Here is a 19,102-nt window from a genome sequence, read left to right on the forward strand (position 1 = left end):
ATTCTAAAATCTTAATCTTGCAGTTTTTTTCCACATAACTTGGGTGGGAATTTCCCCTTTCTCAAAGGTGAGTTCAAAAACTATATTAAGTTTGTAATTTATAGACTATAGGTTTTGACCTGTATGTTTACCAGGGGAGTCTATACATGCATCATCCAACTGTGCCCATTTGTTTCTGTGCAAGAAAGCTATGACTAAATACTTTGATATAATTATGAACATTTATTTATGCACTGAACAATATCGCAAAGGGACATTTCCATACAGATAAATGAAATGCAGCTGACTATTTCCAGTCCATTAGTTTAATTTCCATGCATTCTTATAATTGGCCACAAAGCACAAAGTCACATGTTACCTTTCTAGCTACAGACAAAGAAAAACAAGTGGTTCTCACGAGGCTAAAGCTGCATGCAAATATTCATTCAAACCCCTCATTTGTTTGTGGGTTGGGAGCACGGATTTACAGCACTGAAGCCATTTGTTGCATTGATCAGTACTTTAAGGTGTTTCCAGTAGAAACCAAGAAAAAAAAATACCTTCAGAGTATTTAATGTCCTGTAATTGAACATTATGTATTTTACAAGATTTTCTTTTGCTGCTGCGTCTTTGATGTCATGTACAGGTAAATATATAAAATCTAGAGTATAAAAGGTGCTTATAAGTAGATGTGTGCATACAAATTTGTTATATTCTACCATTAGGGTTCAACTTCGGAACATAAAAACATCAGGTTTTCCAAAAAACACCACCATTGTCCTTTTTATTTTTTACTGAACCCTGTCTTACAGTATTTACTTGGTCTGATCTTTCTTAAATGGGTGTGAGGATAAAGCTGAGGAGGTAGCGCCTCCACTTGGCATTGTTCACTGTCTTCCTCATCTGCCCATCAGGCAGTGGAGTCGCACTGATAAGAGGAGTTAAACAGCAGGGTATTTGTTTTTAGCGTATGGGGCTATGAAAGGAATAAAATAGCTTCATACCATTACAAATCTATTGTGCATGATTTACACCAACCTTACAAAAGCATCTGTGCATACTCCTTCAAATGATAAACTAGGCTGAGGACAAGGTATTTTACTACTATCAACAATACAAAAAGTCATTCATTCATTTGTTTCGAGCAATTACAGAATTCATGGAAATTCAAAATTCCCCTAAAAAAATCATTCATTTATACTCAAAAAGGAGTGGGAAGAAGAAAAACTTATTTAATCCCACCCCCATTCTCATCATCAAATAACTTAATAACATTTTAAATACTCACTCCTGTCTTTTGACTTCAAGCCAGAACAATGAACAAAATACCAAATTAGAATGAACTCATTTGACAATATTTACATTATAGAACCAAAATGTGTGTGAAAAATAGAAACAAAGTACATTCCTGGTGGTGTTACCACAGTTAACAGTCAACTTACATTATAATAATTACATACCAACAATGGGAAAAACAAAAAACTACAATACCACAAGTGTTAAAGAACAGCAATAATTACATACCAATAATGGTAAGAAAAAAAACAAAAAAACTACAATAGCACTAATGGTAAAGGGCAGCACATACCAGCAATGGTAAGAACAATACCAGAAGGTAAGGGACAACACATACCAACTAGATGAGGAACAACAAGCACACATTAACATTTAAGACAGAATACTGATGGAACAGTATTAAGACTTCATACTGGGACCAGACCATATTTTTGTATACCAGTTTAAATGGGTGGATATTTTGGCGTTGCTTGTGTTGGATGTCCAGATTGTTCCAAAGTTTCACTCCACATACAAACAAAAATGTTTACGAGTGGTTCGAAATTATGGTAGTGCGAAATCTCCAAAGCCTCTCAAATTATGAGTACTCTCCCGAATTGTGAATTTTTTTTGTATATTACTTGGTAGTAATTTGTTGAATGCTTTAAATAAGATTATTGCTGTAAAATATTTTACAAGATCATGGATTTTTAATAGTTTTGACTGAATAAAGAGAGTATAAGTGTGTTCTAAAAGTCCAACCTTATGTATGAGGTACAGTATGTATGAAGAATCTATGGATACTGAGGGAAGACACCCAAAAACACTGTTAATGCATTTCAAGTGAGCACTGGGCATATCCTATCAGGGCCTAAAACATGACATCAGCCAAAATCCTGGGAATCAACACATATAAGAGAAGTTTTTTAGTTTCATCTTCAAATACTGGGCTCCATATAAACTCACCTGTACAATGAAATGAATGTAAATGCTGCATACACAAGTACTGGATATTGTTGTTAGCGTGGCAGGTTCAAACATATTAACTGTACCAGAAAACAGATGGACTGTTTTCCAGCAGGTCCAGAGCCACATGCATGGACCTCATGTTCAATATGTGTCATGTATTAGTTTGTTCAGGTCAGGGGTGGGCAACCTGTGGCTCTAGGGCCAGATGCAGCTCCTTAGCCCTTCTCCAGTAGCTTCATCCATGGTAAGTATGAAAAAAAAAACTAGTCTACTTACTTTTACTTAATTTGAGTTGCTTTACTTCCCTAAAATCTAAAAAAAATAAAAAGTCCTCATGAAATATTGTGATCACCACTGCCAAGATAGATCACACTGTCTGGGCCTAAACTGACCTAAACCAATCTGAATCACTGACAGGTTCAGCTGAAGCTTGAACAAAAGGAAATTGTTGAAAAGACCAATTTAACATCAAGTCCAAGAAAAGTGAAGTTTTCAGTATGGAGTGTAAGTGTTGTTAGCCTGAAGAACTGGAAATAACCTGAAACAAATGGTGCCAGACACAACAAACCCTGCCCCTTGCAAATGTTGTAGCTTATTTTGGCAGCGATCCAGCTGATGTCATCATGTCTGTGTGTGTGCTAATGTCAGCATATCAACTGCCTCTATATATGTGGCAAGTTTGAAGTAAATTGAGACAAAACTGATGTTTTTATAGACATTTGAAATTTCGTCCATTATAAGTAAATAAGAAAAAAGAAGAAAAAAATAATAACTTTTTTTTTTTTTTTAATTCATAAAACATTTGAACTTTGACCTACTGTTCCCAAAATGTAACCACATCTATTTTGTCACTGGCAATCTATAAATCAAATCTGGTATGAATTCAACCAATAGTTTTGCTGCTACAGACATTTGAATTTTTGCCTATTATAAGTAAATGGGGAAAAAAAGATTTTAAAAATTTATAAAGAAGTTTGAACTTTGACCTACTTTCCCCAAAATGTAACCACATCTATTCTGGGTCACTGGCAGTCTATAAACCCAATTTGGTGTGAATTCAACTAATAGTTTTGCTGCTAGATTATTATCAAAGAAACAAACCGATCCAAAAACAATACCCCATGTCTCCCCTTTGGGGGGCAAAGTAAAAATGCCACCGTACAGGAAATTCTAAGATATTTTCCCCTGAAAATGTTCATTATATGTCTTCTGATGCCAACATTTAAAGGGTTCATCCAGTGCATTCAGAAAGTATTCACACCCCCTTTATTTTTTTCAGTTTTATGTTGAAGTCTGATGCTACAATCATTTAAATTCACCCCCCCCCCCACATTAATCTACTGTGACTGACTATGACTACACAACTATGATTAGCCTGTTAGGTATATTGTAAGGGTGCATCAACAAAAAGTGCAGGTTGTCCTTCATGTGTAGGTCAAAGTTCCTCGTGACATTAGTAGGATGATACATCTGAAACACACAGTCTGGTAACATGTAAGTCATTGATGTTTCAACTCTACATTTACATAATTTTCCCAGTTAAAGATTTAGATTCATCAAAAACTGCACTAAACTGATGTAAAAGTCAAGTCTAGCGCTTTAACATTTGAAGTCTCGTATTTGTCTGCTCTTTAATAAATTCATGAATGATGCAGCTTACACCAGGTCGGCTTCACCATGGCCCAGAAGACCACCGGCTGCCCCCTTCCTTCCCTGGAGGATCTCTACAGTTCCCACTGTCTCAGGAGGGCGAGGAATATTACCAGAGATGCAACCCACCCTGGCTTTCCACTTTTTGAACTTTTACCCTCTAGCAGACGTTTCCGGACACTAAAGGCCAGCACAAACTGTCTAAAAAACAGTTTTTATCTCAGGGCCATAACTGCACTGAATACTGCTGGACATTAATTAATTGTGTGGAATGCTGAATGTTGTGCAGAGTGTATGAGGATGTTTTATGTGTCTTTTATACTTCTAGTAACACTCTTTTTTTATGCTGCTTTTTTTTTTTTTTCTTTTTTAGATATTTATGCCATCTGGGTTTTTCTTTTATATTTTAGTTTTTATACTCTTTTATATACATTATTTATACTGTTTTTTAATGGCACCTACGACAATTACACTTTTTTAATTTCGTTATACCTGTACAATGACAATAAAGACATTCTATTCTATTCTTCCTTAGAAGAAATAGAGTTCTGTTTATTTATAGCTTTTGCCACCAACCCTGATACACCAATAACACACACTTTGGTTCTAATAACTGTGTCATAGAAAATACCTACCAAGTATATATCTACAAAGTATCTTCTATATTTGTCTGAATTTGGATGTCAGGTTAATCTGTAAACAAGTCTTTTATAAACATTAAGGCTTTTCATTCCTTCATTTTGACATAATGAAGTAAGTAACAGGCCCTAAGTGTGAGGTGTTTTTTCATTCCTCTTACAACACGACTCTGCCTTCTGATTCCCCAAGAAGATGGAAGTACTACCATCTACTGGTCATAATGTTTTCTGCACAAACAAGGTTGTAGGTTAACGCTTTAAAACCTGATGTGTCATCGCTGACACACCCTGCGCATATGGAGTTTGGATGGATGTAACTCTTTCACTGTTTGTGCAACTGGGAAAATTCCAATGGATTCTGAAACCTGACACATGCACTTTACAGGCTTTATTGGGTCATTACGGTAATTTCACTCATGTCTGTACTAGAGGCTAGAGAAGAAGCCATTTTAGCAGTATTATGACATGCAGTAAATTGTAAATGATTTTTAGATTTTGAAAAAAAAAAAAAGTGTCTGGAAAAATGAGTAAACAGACTCACTCGCAGCATATTTTCTAACCTTCAAATAAGAAAAAAGTCCAGGAGGACCATTTTAGGCTTAGTGTTTAAAGGGTTAAAAGCTTTATCTCTTAAAAGTCCGAAAACGTGAGCATTTCACATACTAATGGCTACAATCGTCTTTCCTCCCTCTTTGTGTTTAACCACAATCTAAGAAGTCATGACTTTTTTTAAACTTTATTTGGTAAAGTGCACAATAAAGTCTTGCAAACCACTGACTATTTAGAACTGATCAAATAAACTGTTCTTTCAGACAATACTGAGATAATATACAGTATGTATAAACTATAAAGCTGCATGATTTTCAAGCTCCAAATGATACTCAGTATAGAACACAGATGGTGCATTAGTAAAAGAATAAAAACACAAAACATCCATGTTCAAATCCTGATAATAACACACCCATTAAGTTGGTTAAGATCAGAAAAATCAGTTTAATCTGTGTTTGAGTCAGTATTTTGGTTCTGACAAAAACAGAAACCACTTTTGGACACTGGCTGTATATCATTATGATATAGCAGCAATATTAAATACAATAATGAAACAAATGTTAATATTTCAGTGAAGGTACTGATACAGTCCTCTCAGTTTGGCTCTGTAAATATCCCAAACCACTCAGTGTGGGTGCTGGCCTGGAAGGTTTCGACAGATAACAGAGATACGACGCTGCCGAGGTATCTTCTGCCCATTGAAGACGGACTCCTCGTCTTTGAGGATCTCATGAGTGAAGTTGTATCTGGCCTGGTCTCTGTACAAATGAAAGGAGGGAGGGTTATTACACATTATTGTCATGGATTTTAGATGTTCTTTATCACATGACAGATTAGAGTTAAGTACCTGAGTATGTACAGAGAGTATCGAGGCAGCAGCAAGTCCAGCCGTTCACTGGCATCGTCCTCCTTCACTAATCGCATAATACTGTCTGACAAAAGACTGAGCCCCGCAATGGTGCTGCCACAGAACTGAAAGATCAGAATTAGAGGAGAGGCAAATGAACAATCACAATCATAATTGTTAGGTAATGATGCTGAAGACATGTCCTTCACTGAGGTTCCTGTATGCAACCCTTTGTGACTACCTTGACACTGTCGATGTGAGGTTTGATGTAGCCGCTCTTGTCCAGATCTAGGACGTGCACAGGTCCAAGGAGCGGACTGCCCTCAACAAACGCTACAGATCGGACACGGTTCAAGATCTCCTCACACGCTTCACCCCACCTCACACGCTCAGTCTCTCTGTATCCATGAATAGCCTAAAAATGAGAAGGAATGCAACACAGTCATCACCACTGTCTATAAGAACCACTAACATTTTCTGTCATGAATAAGGAACGTCATTTCCCTGCTGTGTGAGTCCTTCTACAGAGAGTATCATCCATTTGTTATCCCAGCATGCAATGGGCCCATTTTACACTACGTTTTGTCTAGTTCAGGGGTGTCAAACTCATTTTAGTTCAAGGGCCACATACAGCCTAATATGATATAAAGTGGGCCGGACCAGTAAAATAATATAAATAATAGGATAAGAACTTATAAATAATGTCAACTCCAAAGTTTTTTTCTATGTTTTTGAGAGAAAAAAAGGCAAATTCCATGATGAAAATGTTTACATCTACGAATCGAACTTGAATATAACAAGAACAAATATGAACCTGGAAATTCTTAAGAAAAATAAGTGCAATTTAACAATATTATGCCTTAGTTTCAGCTCCTTTCCTCTGGACGGAGAGTCTTAGTCCCAAGGTGCAGGACACAGCGTTATAAAAATAGCTTTGTTCCTGTCGCCGTCACTGAGCTCAATAAGAAATAGTGACATTGCACTTTACTAACTTATTTAGTTATTTATTACATTTCTTTGCTCTATTTATTATTATTGTGACTTCAAATTTTTTAATTTTATGTTCTTATCCGGTTTTTATCCCAGATTGTTTTTATCTTTTCTGGTGTTTATTGTGTTTTATTGCATCTTGTTTTTATTTATTTGATCTTATTTATTTTATTCTTTTACTTATCCATGCTGCTATACCGATGAATGGTGGAACACTGAGCACTTTTTGTCCTGTCTTTTGTCCTGTCTGTAAACGTGATCAAGTGAATGTCTTGCATGCTCAGTGTCTGTGTTGTTGTAATGCCAAGGCAATCACCTAGACTGCAAAACAAATCTACCTACGGGTATAAATTAAGTGACCTTGACCTAGTTTATCATTTATACATATGTATCACAACTTACAGACCACAGTGGATCTACAAATACACAAAACATTTAGTAAGAGGCAGAATATTGGTACAATTCCACAGACTTCTCTTAAGAAATTTCAGGTTATTCACATTTTTTGTCAAAGGCTAGTCTGTAAATGTAAACATTTTTGTGTAATTTTACTTTTTTTTTTTTACACTACAACAAGGAGGGAAAAAATGTAGTTTTCATTATTTATAGGTTATTATGACAGTATTTTACTGGTCTGACCCACTTGAGATTGAATTGACTTAAAATGATTCTAACATCCTTGATAGTTAATATCGTCAGTGTAATTTCTGTATTCCACAAATTCATCCCAGGGGCCAGATTGGACCCTGTTCAAGTACGGTTCGTAGGTGTAAACATTTTCATCACGGAATTTGACTTTTTCACTCAAAAACAGAGAAAAAAACTTTTGAATTGGCATTATTTATCAGTTCTTATCCTATTATTTATATTATTTTACTGGTCCGGCCCACTTTACATCATATTAGGCTGTAAGTGGCCCCTGAACTAACATGAGTTTGACACCCCTAGTTTATGTCTTGGACATTTTTGACACCTTGACTTTTCTAACTATTACACTGGGTTACAAAAAAATGTTTTTTGCAAGTTGTCTAGGTTTTTTCAACTGAATTAGGACCATTTTGCACCGCTAAATCCAACAATGACATCTGTTTTTCTCAATCAGGTCAGGTTTTTTTGCTAATTTGATTTTGAAAAATTTGATCTTCTCACAAAATATAATAATTAATACCAAAATAAGATTGGTAAGCACACTTTATGAAACTTGTGACTTGATTCCTGTTAGGTACAATGGTGTATTCACCGCAGATGTAGCAGAATACGTCAGGCTTATTTTTGCAAGATCTTCTAGTCCAGGGGTGTCAAACTCAGGTCCTCATGGGCCGGTATCCTGCATGTTTTAGATGTTTCCCTCTTCCATCACACCTGGAAGCCATTCCATCATTATCAGGCTTCTGTAGAGCATGTTGATGAGCTGATCATTAATTGAACCAGGTGTGGCTGAAAGAGGGAAATATCTAAAACATGCAGGATACCGGCCCTCGAGGACCGGAGTTTGACACCTGTGTTCTAGTCAAAGCCATTTCATTCACCTGTAATATTAAAAAAAAAAAAAACATTAATCATAAATTGGCAAAAGTAAAATCTTCAGAACTCGTTTATTGCAAGAAATATGAAAGAATTTTGTATCATATGATGTGAAAATGCCCATAAATGTAAGCAAAAATGTTAAAAAGCCAGTATGTACCATAGTTCAGAAAGTTGACCTGACTGAGCAAAATTAATGTGATTTTTGGATTCAGCACACCAAAATTATCCTAAATCAGCTCAAAAAACTTAAACAATAAATTTGTTGTTGACCAGAGTTATCAGTGTCAAAACGTATGGTCTTACATCATCCCAGTGGTCAAATTCATAGCGTTTCTTCTTCAGTCCTGGCTCCAGCTCTCGCAGAAAAGCCCCTTCCTCCTCCTCCGTGATGAAGCCGGTCCTCACCTCCACCTGGGGGCCGAGTCTCTGCACCAGTTCCCGGCTCGAGCCGACGATCAGAGCCGGGTCTGCGAGAGGTAAGAGGCCGCTGTTAGCGCCGGAGCTCTGGCAGCGAACACACTGGGTCCAAAAAGATGGTTTATTAAGTCGTGTCACAACCGCAAGCAACAGTTTCATCCTTCTGTCAAAAAAATATTCAAATTTAATGACGTTTTCAACGTGGTTTATCAACTCCTGGCTGCGTTTCACTGTTGTTGATAAAAGTCAAGTGGCTATGTGAGACGCCATGTTGAAACGCAGTGCATTGTGGGAATCGTAGTATCATCATCCTCCTCCTGTCATGTAACGCGTTTGATTTCGCTATATTCAGTATTTGTACAACAACAACAAAAATATGTCAAATGTATAATCTTATTCAATTTGTATAATTTCTATTTATTCCTCGAATTTTTTTATTTTTATTACATATTTTTTTATTTATTTTTATTTATTTATTTTATTTTATTATTTGTATTTATTTATTTATTTGTTCTTTCCTAATGTTTTTACTTACATGTATTTCTCTATATAATGTAAAAGATTTTATGAATTATGGAACTTTCTACCCTTGTTGTATATGTATATTTACTGTTCAATGTTAATTGTTCAAATTAAAAAAAAAAAAAAAAAAAAAAAGTATTTGTACAATAAAATCATACATAAAAACGGTCTAAATGTTAGTGTAACTACACATTAGTTACATTAACCCTTTGATGCATGAATTATGAGAACCTTAGTCAATTTTTTTTTTTTTTTTTTTTTTAATTTTTAATTTTTAATTTTTTTAATTTTTTTTTTTTTTTTTTTTTGTCCTGAGTGTTTGTATTCCTCTTTGGGCACGAAAAAACAAATGTGAGTGAAATTTTTGTAATGAACCTATTTTTTATGGAGTTACAAAAATGTCAACCTGGCCGGACACAATGCGTTTAATATTTCGAAGCAAAGAAACATGTATTTAAAACACAATAATGGAAAATGATATACTGAGTGAAAACTATGAAATAAAAACATTTTTAATGCAGCTAATCTGATATTTTGTCACATTTTAGCATACTCCTATACTAGTTATTACTCACTTTATGGAGATAATATGCAAAAAAAAAAAAAAAAAAAAAAAAAAAATTAAGAAAACTGTTAATTACAGTCTAATAATAACTAGCAATTGAGTTACACTCAAACATGTTACTGCAGATCAGATTGATCAACAACAGCAAACTTACAGTAATTGTATCATCTACAGTGTATGAGATGGTGCATAAGCGTCCACTGTGTTGGCTGATATGCAAATAAAACAACAAAACACATGAATAAACAAGAGAACAGCTGCAGAATAACTGTCCACTGTAGTGACCACTATGCATGAAAGGGTTAATATTGCTGAAATCAGTGCATATTTTAACGATGCGTTTGTTTACTATTCATCTGCTTAAAGGGATTGTGTTTCCCATTATGAACACTAGAGGGCAGCGGACACTGATTATTACACACTCAGGTCAACTGACCACATCCATCCATTCTTAGACATAAATCTGTTCAGTTCCTAATTGAATAGTTCATGGGCTTCATGTATAATTAAAAAGAATAAAGGAATCATGGGGGGAAATGTACAGAGAGAAAAAATGGAAAAAAAAAAAAAATTATACATGAAAGAAGAAAACATCTAGAAACAGGAAAATGCAATAATAAATACAAGAAATATATTCAGAAATCTGATTTTTTTTTTTTTTTTAATGTTAGATTTTAAAGTATATTCATTTGATATATCTGATGTTAGATTGTAGGATGAATACAGGAAACAGAATTATTGGAAGGGTTGTAGAAAAACAGACCTGACTGTGTATTTGTATGTGGGCTATTAGTGTTGTTATGTTGAAAAAGAAATGGAGTATAAAAAGGAAGAAAGAAGTGAGGGCTGAGAGCAGACAAAGTGGTGACTTCATCCTCACTAGAGATTCCCCTAGAAAAAAAAACGCTGGCCTACTTACCACTAAGGACAGGTTACAGAGTGCTGCTCCCTCTCTTGCAATTTTTTTTTTTTTAGGCAAACATTTTGATCGTGAAATCTACTGTAGATATGCAAGGATAATAAATAATGTCCTTCACTCAGTGGGGGGAAATGTGAACTTTAAGTCAAAACTAGAACAACTGTCAAATCTGAAAGAGTTTGAGAATTTTTGCCTATGCAAAACCAGCTGAGTTGTGTTTTGTGTGTTGTAATCTATTGTCTCAACCAAACAGATAAACTTTGCAATCAAGCCAATATACGTAACATGCGCATCCAAGCACTTCCACTGCACATACTGAAGGATTATTAGTGCTCCTTCTGTGCGCCTCAGTCTCGGTCAGTGAGCATCCACAATAAAGCAAACTCACCACCACCCCCTCCTCCTGCGACACACATACACACATATGACCAACGTGATGCCCATTTTATTGTTGGATGCCATGTTGCTGCCTCGAGCATTACATTCATCCAGCCATGATGAGTGTTTTGGGTTCATTTTCTAATTCCCAGTCGGTGCAGTCATTTAAAGCTTTTACGATTCACTGCAATATCATCGGTCAGCTTGTCCTGTAGGCATTTTAATGTCTTCTGGTGAATCATGCAATGAGACTGAACATCATGAGACAAATACTACTTTAATAATAGTCAGTTTGGGGAACAGAGAGCCTGTTTGCCTGGTGTGCACAATTATATATGCATAAATGCAGAATGTCAAAAGGTAATGTTATAATTTTTTTTTTTTTTTTATGAAATCATGAGAAGCGAATGGTCACTGATTTTAATGTGGCACTATGGAAGCATATATAAATACTGTATTGGGGGTTCAGAGACATGTTTTCTTTGTACACTGAGAATACCTATGTAATTATAATGAGAAAGAGTGGGAGGTGAAAGTAAGCTTAGTTAAGCTTGTACAGTCAGGTGGACATCAGGATCTGTGTGTCTTATTGCCATGAGGTTTTGTCTCATGTTTTTTTGGACTGTGCAATATTTTAGAATATAATTAGATATTTATCCTTATTTATCTTTTATTCAAGTTTTTCTACTTTTATTTTTAATATGTATATTTATCCTTTTATATAAAGACTGTCATTGTTCCTGTTGTGCAGTGAGACATTGCGTCATAATTTCATTTTGATGCAAATCTTAATGACAAATAAAGTATGTCTAAGTCTCTAAGTCTAAGGATATACAACCAGGGACAAGGAGCAGGGATATCTCCGTGCCACCAGCCCATTTTATGTAGTTTCACAATAATCGACTTAATATCACAGATGCTTAAGATCATATCCATATTCCATGTGTCAGCATGAGCGGATATTACTCTCCGCATGTTCTGCCACCTGTTCTTCACATATTCTATTGCATGAACCTGTTGTTTTTTGCTCTTTAAGGTTTAGTGTCTTTACCACAGATCTAAGATGATACATATTAGGTCTACATTTGTATGTTGGATCAACTAAACGCATCCTCTGTCCTCTTTTTCTGCCTAAACATAGAGTTTTACCTTCTTACTGTTCTCTCCTTGGTAATTCAAAGAGTCGTGTTATGGCAAGAACAAATTGTATTTTTGATGCAAAGTGTCATTGACTGATATGTGACTTCTGACCACATCTAACCACAATAGATGTGTGTGCAGGATGTGGCACTTGGCAGGGGTTTACATGTAAGTCTGCAAAGGGTCTGTGGAGGACCAGGTTCAGCAGGGGCGGAGTGCTCTACATGCATCCAGCCATTGAATTATTCAGTCTTATGAATCATTGACTCACAACACTCCTTTTTAGGCCCTCGCTTCAGAGCACCAGCCACACAGCTGCAGACTATTTGAACATCTGACAGAGGATGAAAAACAAGTGAACAATCCAGATACTTTCAAGTCCTACACATTTACATCTTAATATCATAATTACATTCAGTATAAGACAAGCCTGGTATGGGTGGAACCTTTAAAGACGCAACGCCATGGTCAAAATACTGTTAGAATAAATCACCTTGTACTTTATTAACCTAATTTAATTATAATCAAATTATACAACTACAAATTGTGGTTCTTGTCTGAGACATATGAGGTTTTGCATATGCAAAATACAGACAACATAGGTTGAGAAATTAGCACAAAGGAAGAAAAAGCAATCCTTGAAGAACATCAGTGTCTGTCACTTTAGTACATGACAACAGATGATCTAATATGTATTAGTTTTCTTAACCCTGTAAAACTTGACCCATCAAAAACTAGAAACATAATTAAATTTGTTTGGAATTAAGATGTTTATTACACCTTTTAGCAGTATCCAAACAAAATATTTTGCCATATCATTTTGTTTATGATATCATTTTATATCATATTTGATACATTGGGCGTTTTAATAAAGCACCTTATACTGTACCTGCAGTATCAAATTTGATATACAGGTTTTAACACAATTTAATTGTATTATAAAAAATCAATTGTTGCATTGTTTCGGTGCACAAAGTACTTAGTTAAAAAAACAAACAAACAAACGAAAAAAAACAATATAAATGGTCCTTTACGTAACTTTTTGAAAATTACCAAACACCTTCCTGCAAAAAGTGTGGGTGATTTAACGATGGTGGCCATACTGAAAAAGGCTTCAGTGGGATGATAATCCACCAGGGGGCTGAAGACACGTATTGGGTCACATACAACAGGTTTTTAAGGAAAGTGCTGGTCTTGTTGATAAGATAGAGGTCTTAGAACCTGGCGTAGCAAATATGATACTAATAGTTTTATGGGGTTATATAAACATACTACATACAGTAGCGGAAAAAATGATTAGACCACCCTTGTTTTCTTCAATTTCTTGTTCATTTTAATGCCTGGTACAACTAAAGGTACATTTGTTTGGACAAATATAATGATAACAACAAAAATAGCTGATAAGAGTTTAATTTAAGAACTGATATCTATCTATTTTCCATGTTTTTTTTTTTTATAATAACCAAAAAAGCGTCTGCCAAATGCGTAAACATAAATCAAAATTACTTAAGGTTTTACATCAATAGCTATGGCATTGTACTGCCAAAAACAATGCTTTTAGGCATTCTGTGTGTTCTTTTCTGTCTGTTTTCGTCACATGATACACACAGGAGTTAGTACTTGATTGCATAACCATTGTTTTTGATGACTTTTGATGGTCTAATATTTTTTTCTTTCAACTGTATATTGAGCTGAGAATGTATCTGTTTGGTTAGTGTGTGGACACTGTATGTGTTGTGCTTATACATAGTGATACTAGGTTTGTTGCTCTTCAGTGCTGCTTGCGCTGGCTTTGAGCAATAACAGGTCTGGACTGAAGGCTCTAGCTCCTCAAAGGCTCCAGCTCAGAGGGGCAATTGATAATTTCACAAATCACCACAACCATGTGTAAACATACATATTTACAAATACACAAATATAGCAACTTGTACATTTCAAAGGTCACTTTCAAGAAGCAATCAAATTAATTTTTATATCTACTTAATGCATTGTAAATTGCTTTTTACTTTTGCTGCCTTTTTTTTCTAGACAGTTTGGATGAGACAGTGTGTGACAAACTGCATAATGTGCACAATATCAAATATATATTTAGCAAAATGATAAACTGCCTGACAGCAGTTTAGTTCCAGAGTTGCAGAATCAGAAATTAGAATCAATAGTTTAGCCTACTTTTACTCTATGTACTTTTACTTCAGTGCAAGTGTTAAATTGCTGTACTCAAAGTTTGCACAGTTTTTTTAAAAAGTACATAAGTACTTTAGAGACACAAACTCTGCACTGCCTCAGAATTCTTCATTGCTTTTCCACTGCAGGTCTAATGTAGCTGTAGTTGTTTGCGTGTTTTTGGTCTTAAAATTGCTTGATCCTTATTGATTACTCACTGTTAGTTCCAACACTGAACTGTGATGGCAGTGCTTGCAACATGTTTACCATCAGAGTGCGGCTGGGGACGCAATGACATGACAAGTGCTGTGAAAAAACTGGACGACAAACAAGTACCAGCTGCTTTACAGAAACAAACAGATAACAGAAGTCAACATGGAGTGGACAAAGCACAAGTGACATGTTTAACCCATAAAGACCCAGCGTTACTTTTGTGTCAGTTCCCAAATGAAATTTTCTCCATATCTAACCTTTGTTAAGTGATTTTGTCGCCATTTATTATAAAATTATGTTCTGTGTTTTGCATTTTGTCACTATAAATCAGGAATTTTCCTGTGTTTAATTTACTGATCATGTAGATGTTGATTAAAGCTCAGATTAAAGTTGAGGATTATTATGTCAAAATCAGGAAAAAAAAACTGCAGAAAAAGTGACTTTTTCGGTAAAATATGTCATTAACTGAACATAAACCAAACATTTCCATCCACTGTCATTGATCCAACTCATAGATTTTACAGGTGAATCAGTGTTGTAGAAAATGACGGTGTTTCCACATTCACTATGGAGCCTTTGAACGTCCAAATGGGTCATATCTGATGACCATGAAAAGATGAAAAACTGCATTTTACACCAATTATTTACATGTATTGATAGGATTAGAGGGTCAACAGGTATTAAATCTTTTATATCAGTAGATGCTTTTGGTCGGTGATGGATGTTTGGGTCTTTATGGGTTAAGATGTCTCACCTCACAACTCTTTTAACCCCCTCACAGTCTCATTTTAAGGCACAGATGTATGTACTGCAATTTCACTCTATTTGGTACTGTCTGTGGGCTGGTTTTGTGGTTATTTTAGTACCAGTTCCACATTATTTGTTACACAGTGGACAGGTTTAGACGCTCTCCATGGTGCTGATTTCATGTTGGCGCTGTCCATGGTTCTGAACTGGTTGTGACCGATACAAAAAGCCATAAATATGCCGTTAACTCTGTCATAGGGATAAATATTAATTCAGTAGCATTATAATGACGAGCAGGAAGAAGCTTAATGATTCTCTTTAAAAGAAAAAAACACCTCCTGTATCGCTGACACACTTGTTTCAGTCCATAATTGAATGAAATGGAAAAGAATTGTAATATGCATCTCGCATGCCCTTGTTGCGGGGTCAGTCTCACACCCACGACAGGAAGAATTGCTTAAGTGGACACACAGCAAAACGATCCCTTTCTCACATATCGGATAGACGTTTGAGGTCGTGCTGTTATCGATTGGTGTTCGTACTGGGAAGGTTTCTCTTCTGATTCAATTTCTTTTAAGGGTGTATTAATTCTCCAGGTCACCCTTAAATCTGTGTATGATCATTTCCCATTCACAGAGACAGCTATTTCTGGAGTCAATCAATTAGGTCAGATAATAGATTAAGAGAGAATATCGTCTATGAGGTACAGCCTTTCCCTTTACTTCTCTGGGGTTTGACGTACAGGGCTTCCTCTTCTCACTGTGCGCCTGAGAGTGAGTCATGGCATTCATTGAATATTAGACCACTCAGTCATATTTCATCAGCCTCCGGTGCCAAACAACTCATCCTGTATACTCAAACGCATAAACATAATCGGGATTCAGGCTAAAAGACTGGTTCCTCTAAAGGGGAGAGACTGGTGACTTTGGCCAGTACAGCACAGGCAGCCTACATAAAATACATGGAAAGTATAAATCAAGAAAAAAAAAAAACACTGCGGGTGTTATTATCTTTCCAAATTGTTCATGCAAGCATCCATCGTGTTTTGTGCCACATTACTGAACATCTTTGTTGTGCCACGGCTTTAGCGCATAGCATATGGTCACACCTTGAACAGGCAGGCACCAGTGTTTTGGTGGAGCGACGAGAAAAAAAAAAAAAAAAAAGCCTGGAGGAGAGGCGAGGAGAGGAGAGAAAGCCTGAGAAGAAGATCCTCGACTCGGTGTCGGTGAGGGAGGGAGGAGAGAGCTCTCTTCGTCCATTAATTTCCAAATGTCTGTTGCTAAGAATAGCCTCCCCCCTCCACCTTCGTAACAAACACACGCAGACTCGCGCGTCCACACTCCAAATCACGCGCTTGTGTGCGCGCAGTCATTGTCAGCTTAGGTTGCAGCTGTATCTTTGCACAAGCTGCATGATGCCCCCCCACACCCATCTCCACCCCCCTTTTCCATACCCCTCCCTCCCAAATCTCTTCACCACACACACGCGCGCGTCTGGCTATTATAAGCATACTTAGACTACTAGGTCTTTAGGAAATACACACTCATCCAGAGGTGGAAGGACAGGAGAAAGAGTCACACACTTGCCGATGTCACCTAATCCTCTACGCCAATAGGCTATTTTACGCATTATTTTAAAATGTTCCGGAGTTGGAGCGGTCCGGTCCAACTGGGCAGGGCTCCTGCGCGAAACACCTTCAAATAAATGGGCGATAGACGATGCCAGCGTCCGTGACATACGTCTGGAAGTTGGACGAAGTGCGTGCGTCATGTGCTGCGGCTGCAGAACCGTTCCGGCTCTTATTTTAATTCACACAAGCTGAGAGACAGACATGAATCTGAGGCGCGGTGCGACTGTTGAATTTACAGACAGATTCTGCCCTGAATGGTGAAGAAACAGCCGGTCCCCTCCCTTTCATTTTTCTCTCCATCCATTTACCAATCCATCTCTCCATCCATCCGTCCGTCCGTCTGTCCCTCTCCTCCTCCCCCTGGGGCCGCTGGACGAAGAGAGAGGAGGCCGTGAGGAACGCAATAGCCTACTCCAATGAGAGAGAGAGAGAGAGAGAGGACGATCTGCCAGGACATTTGGGCTTATCAGTGCGGACGAAGGTAGAGTTTTAGGGGCGGGGATGGTGAGGGACTTTATCGGCACTGCTGCACCTCGAGCGGCCAAACCAAGATCATGAGAGGGTGTAAGACGGCGGAGAAGCGGCCGTCATATCCTTGCCTTTGACGACGCCGTCCGTGTGTCCCTTGCTCAGTTTCTGGATGGTCGCTCAGGTGACGGAGAGAAGATGCAACGAGGGAGGATGCTACTGAATTCACTTAAGAAAATTGTTTCATCTACAGCGTTTGACTACAATGACAACGACATTTCAAAGGAAAACGGTATTTTATCTTTTTTCTCTCTCCTCTAGTGCATTCTAAAATAAGACTATAATAGCAAATGCCACATTTTTCGGTCTCAATGGCTTGTCAGAGCGCACTGGTAAAACAACTGTAAGGTGGCGGGAGCCACATTATTGCCACACTGTACCAAACATTGCGGATGTTTCGAAATAAATAAATAATAGTAGCTTTTCCCTTTATAATGCCATTTTAAGTCTGTGGAAAGGCGACTGTTCCCAAAATGCCAAGTTAAACATCAGTGGCCGCCGAAGGAAGGCGCTGGGCTGTCAGTGGTTTTCAGATGTGTTTTTCGACAATATCTGATTTCTTGAGGCCCGAGTCAGAGGCGTTCGTACTGTCATTACATGTTGTCATTAGAGTAACGGGATAAATCTTCCAGAGAGGTGCAGGAGGCTGTGGTGCGCTCTGATCCAAGCATGAACCATGGAGAACATGAAACATTCATGTCAACTGGCTCCAGTCACCCCATGATTTCATGTTGGGGGCGAATCCTGCTTTTTACGGACATTCAATCGGAGACACCCCACAGCACTATCCCACAGTGCAAGCAGCCAGCCAAACGACCACACATTTAATTTCCTCACACCCACAACTGGCCGTTGGCAGAGACGCACAGAGACGAAGACGGTTCATGGGCGGCCTCGTCTGCTGAATCCAAGAGCTGCAGAGGCTCGCCGGGTGCAGGTGCTCAGCCATTGCCTACAAGACAACCCGTTGTGCACATGAGACGTTTTGATCCAGATGGGATGTAATGTTGTGTGGCTGCACAGCTGAGAATTGGTCTCCTTCTCCGCTGCTTCATAAAGATTGGCTTTCGGTGTCCAGAGAATGGCGCGGTTCGGAGACGAGGTACCGGCCAGGTATGGCGGTGGCCCGGGCGGCCGCGGTGGTAGTAGGCAAGGAGGACCCCACGGACATGGTCACGGTCACGGCCACGGGCATGGACACGGGCATGGCCACGGTCCACCCGGAGGGCCCGGAGCCCAGAGAATGTACAAGCAGTCTATGGCGCAGAGAGCCCGGACTATGGCCCTCTATAACCCCATTCCTGTGCGCCAGAACTGTTTTACTGTCAACCGCTCGCTGTTCATTTTCAGTGAGGATAACTTCGTAAGAAAATACGCCAAAAAGATCACCGAATGGCCATATCCTTTACCTGCACTGTACAGTGAGTAAAGCTGCTATTTTAGGCCTCCAGGA

General features: G+C 37.7%; 2 protein-coding genes and 1 long non-coding RNA gene across 21 annotated transcripts in view; 1 reads left to right on the top strand and 2 right to left on the bottom strand.

Moving 5' to 3' along the window:
- Positions 1-31: 31 nt before the first annotated feature.
- On the bottom strand, positions 32-2,818 carry LOC115424541 (uncharacterized). Its single transcript, XR_003936094.1, has 2 exons — positions 2,072-2,818; positions 32-1,080 (listed from the first exon to the last, which is right to left on the bottom strand). It is a non-coding gene; the product is annotated as an uncharacterized LOC115424541 (long non-coding RNA).
- A 2,413-nt stretch (positions 2,819-5,231) lies between these two features.
- On the bottom strand, positions 5,232-9,126 carry alkbh7 (alkB homolog 7). The gene is made up of 4 exons (XM_030141878.1): positions 8,728-9,126; positions 6,149-6,322; positions 5,908-6,032; positions 5,232-5,818 (listed from the first exon to the last, which is right to left on the bottom strand). Exons 1-4 carry the CDS (start codon positions 8,998-9,000, stop codon positions 5,686-5,688), a joined length of 705 nt encoding a protein of 234 aa, XP_029997738.1. The 5' UTR covers positions 9,001-9,126; the 3' UTR covers positions 5,232-5,685.
- A 7,886-nt stretch (positions 9,127-17,012) lies between these two features.
- Positions 17,013-19,102, top strand: part of cacna1aa (calcium channel, voltage-dependent, P/Q type, alpha 1A subunit, a) — a 112,918-nt gene continuing 110,828 nt past the window's right edge. For 10 of the 19 annotated variants that reach the window (XM_030140076.1, XM_030140068.1, XM_030140069.1 and 7 more), the window contains exon 1: positions 17,013-19,047. In XM_030140076.1, coding sequence (XP_029995936.1) covers positions 18,731-19,047 — 317 coding nt within the window. In that variant the 5' untranslated portion in view covers positions 17,013-18,730. The remainder of the gene's footprint in view (positions 19,048-19,102) is intronic. The other 9 variants (XM_030140061.1, XM_030140071.1, XM_030140063.1 and 6 more) reach the window with 1 other exon arrangement.

This window comes from Sphaeramia orbicularis, chromosome 8, assembly GCF_902148855.1.
Source record: "Sphaeramia orbicularis chromosome 8, fSphaOr1.1, whole genome shotgun sequence".
NCBI classification, from domain to species: Eukaryota; Metazoa; Chordata; class Actinopteri; order Kurtiformes; family Apogonidae; genus Sphaeramia; species Sphaeramia orbicularis.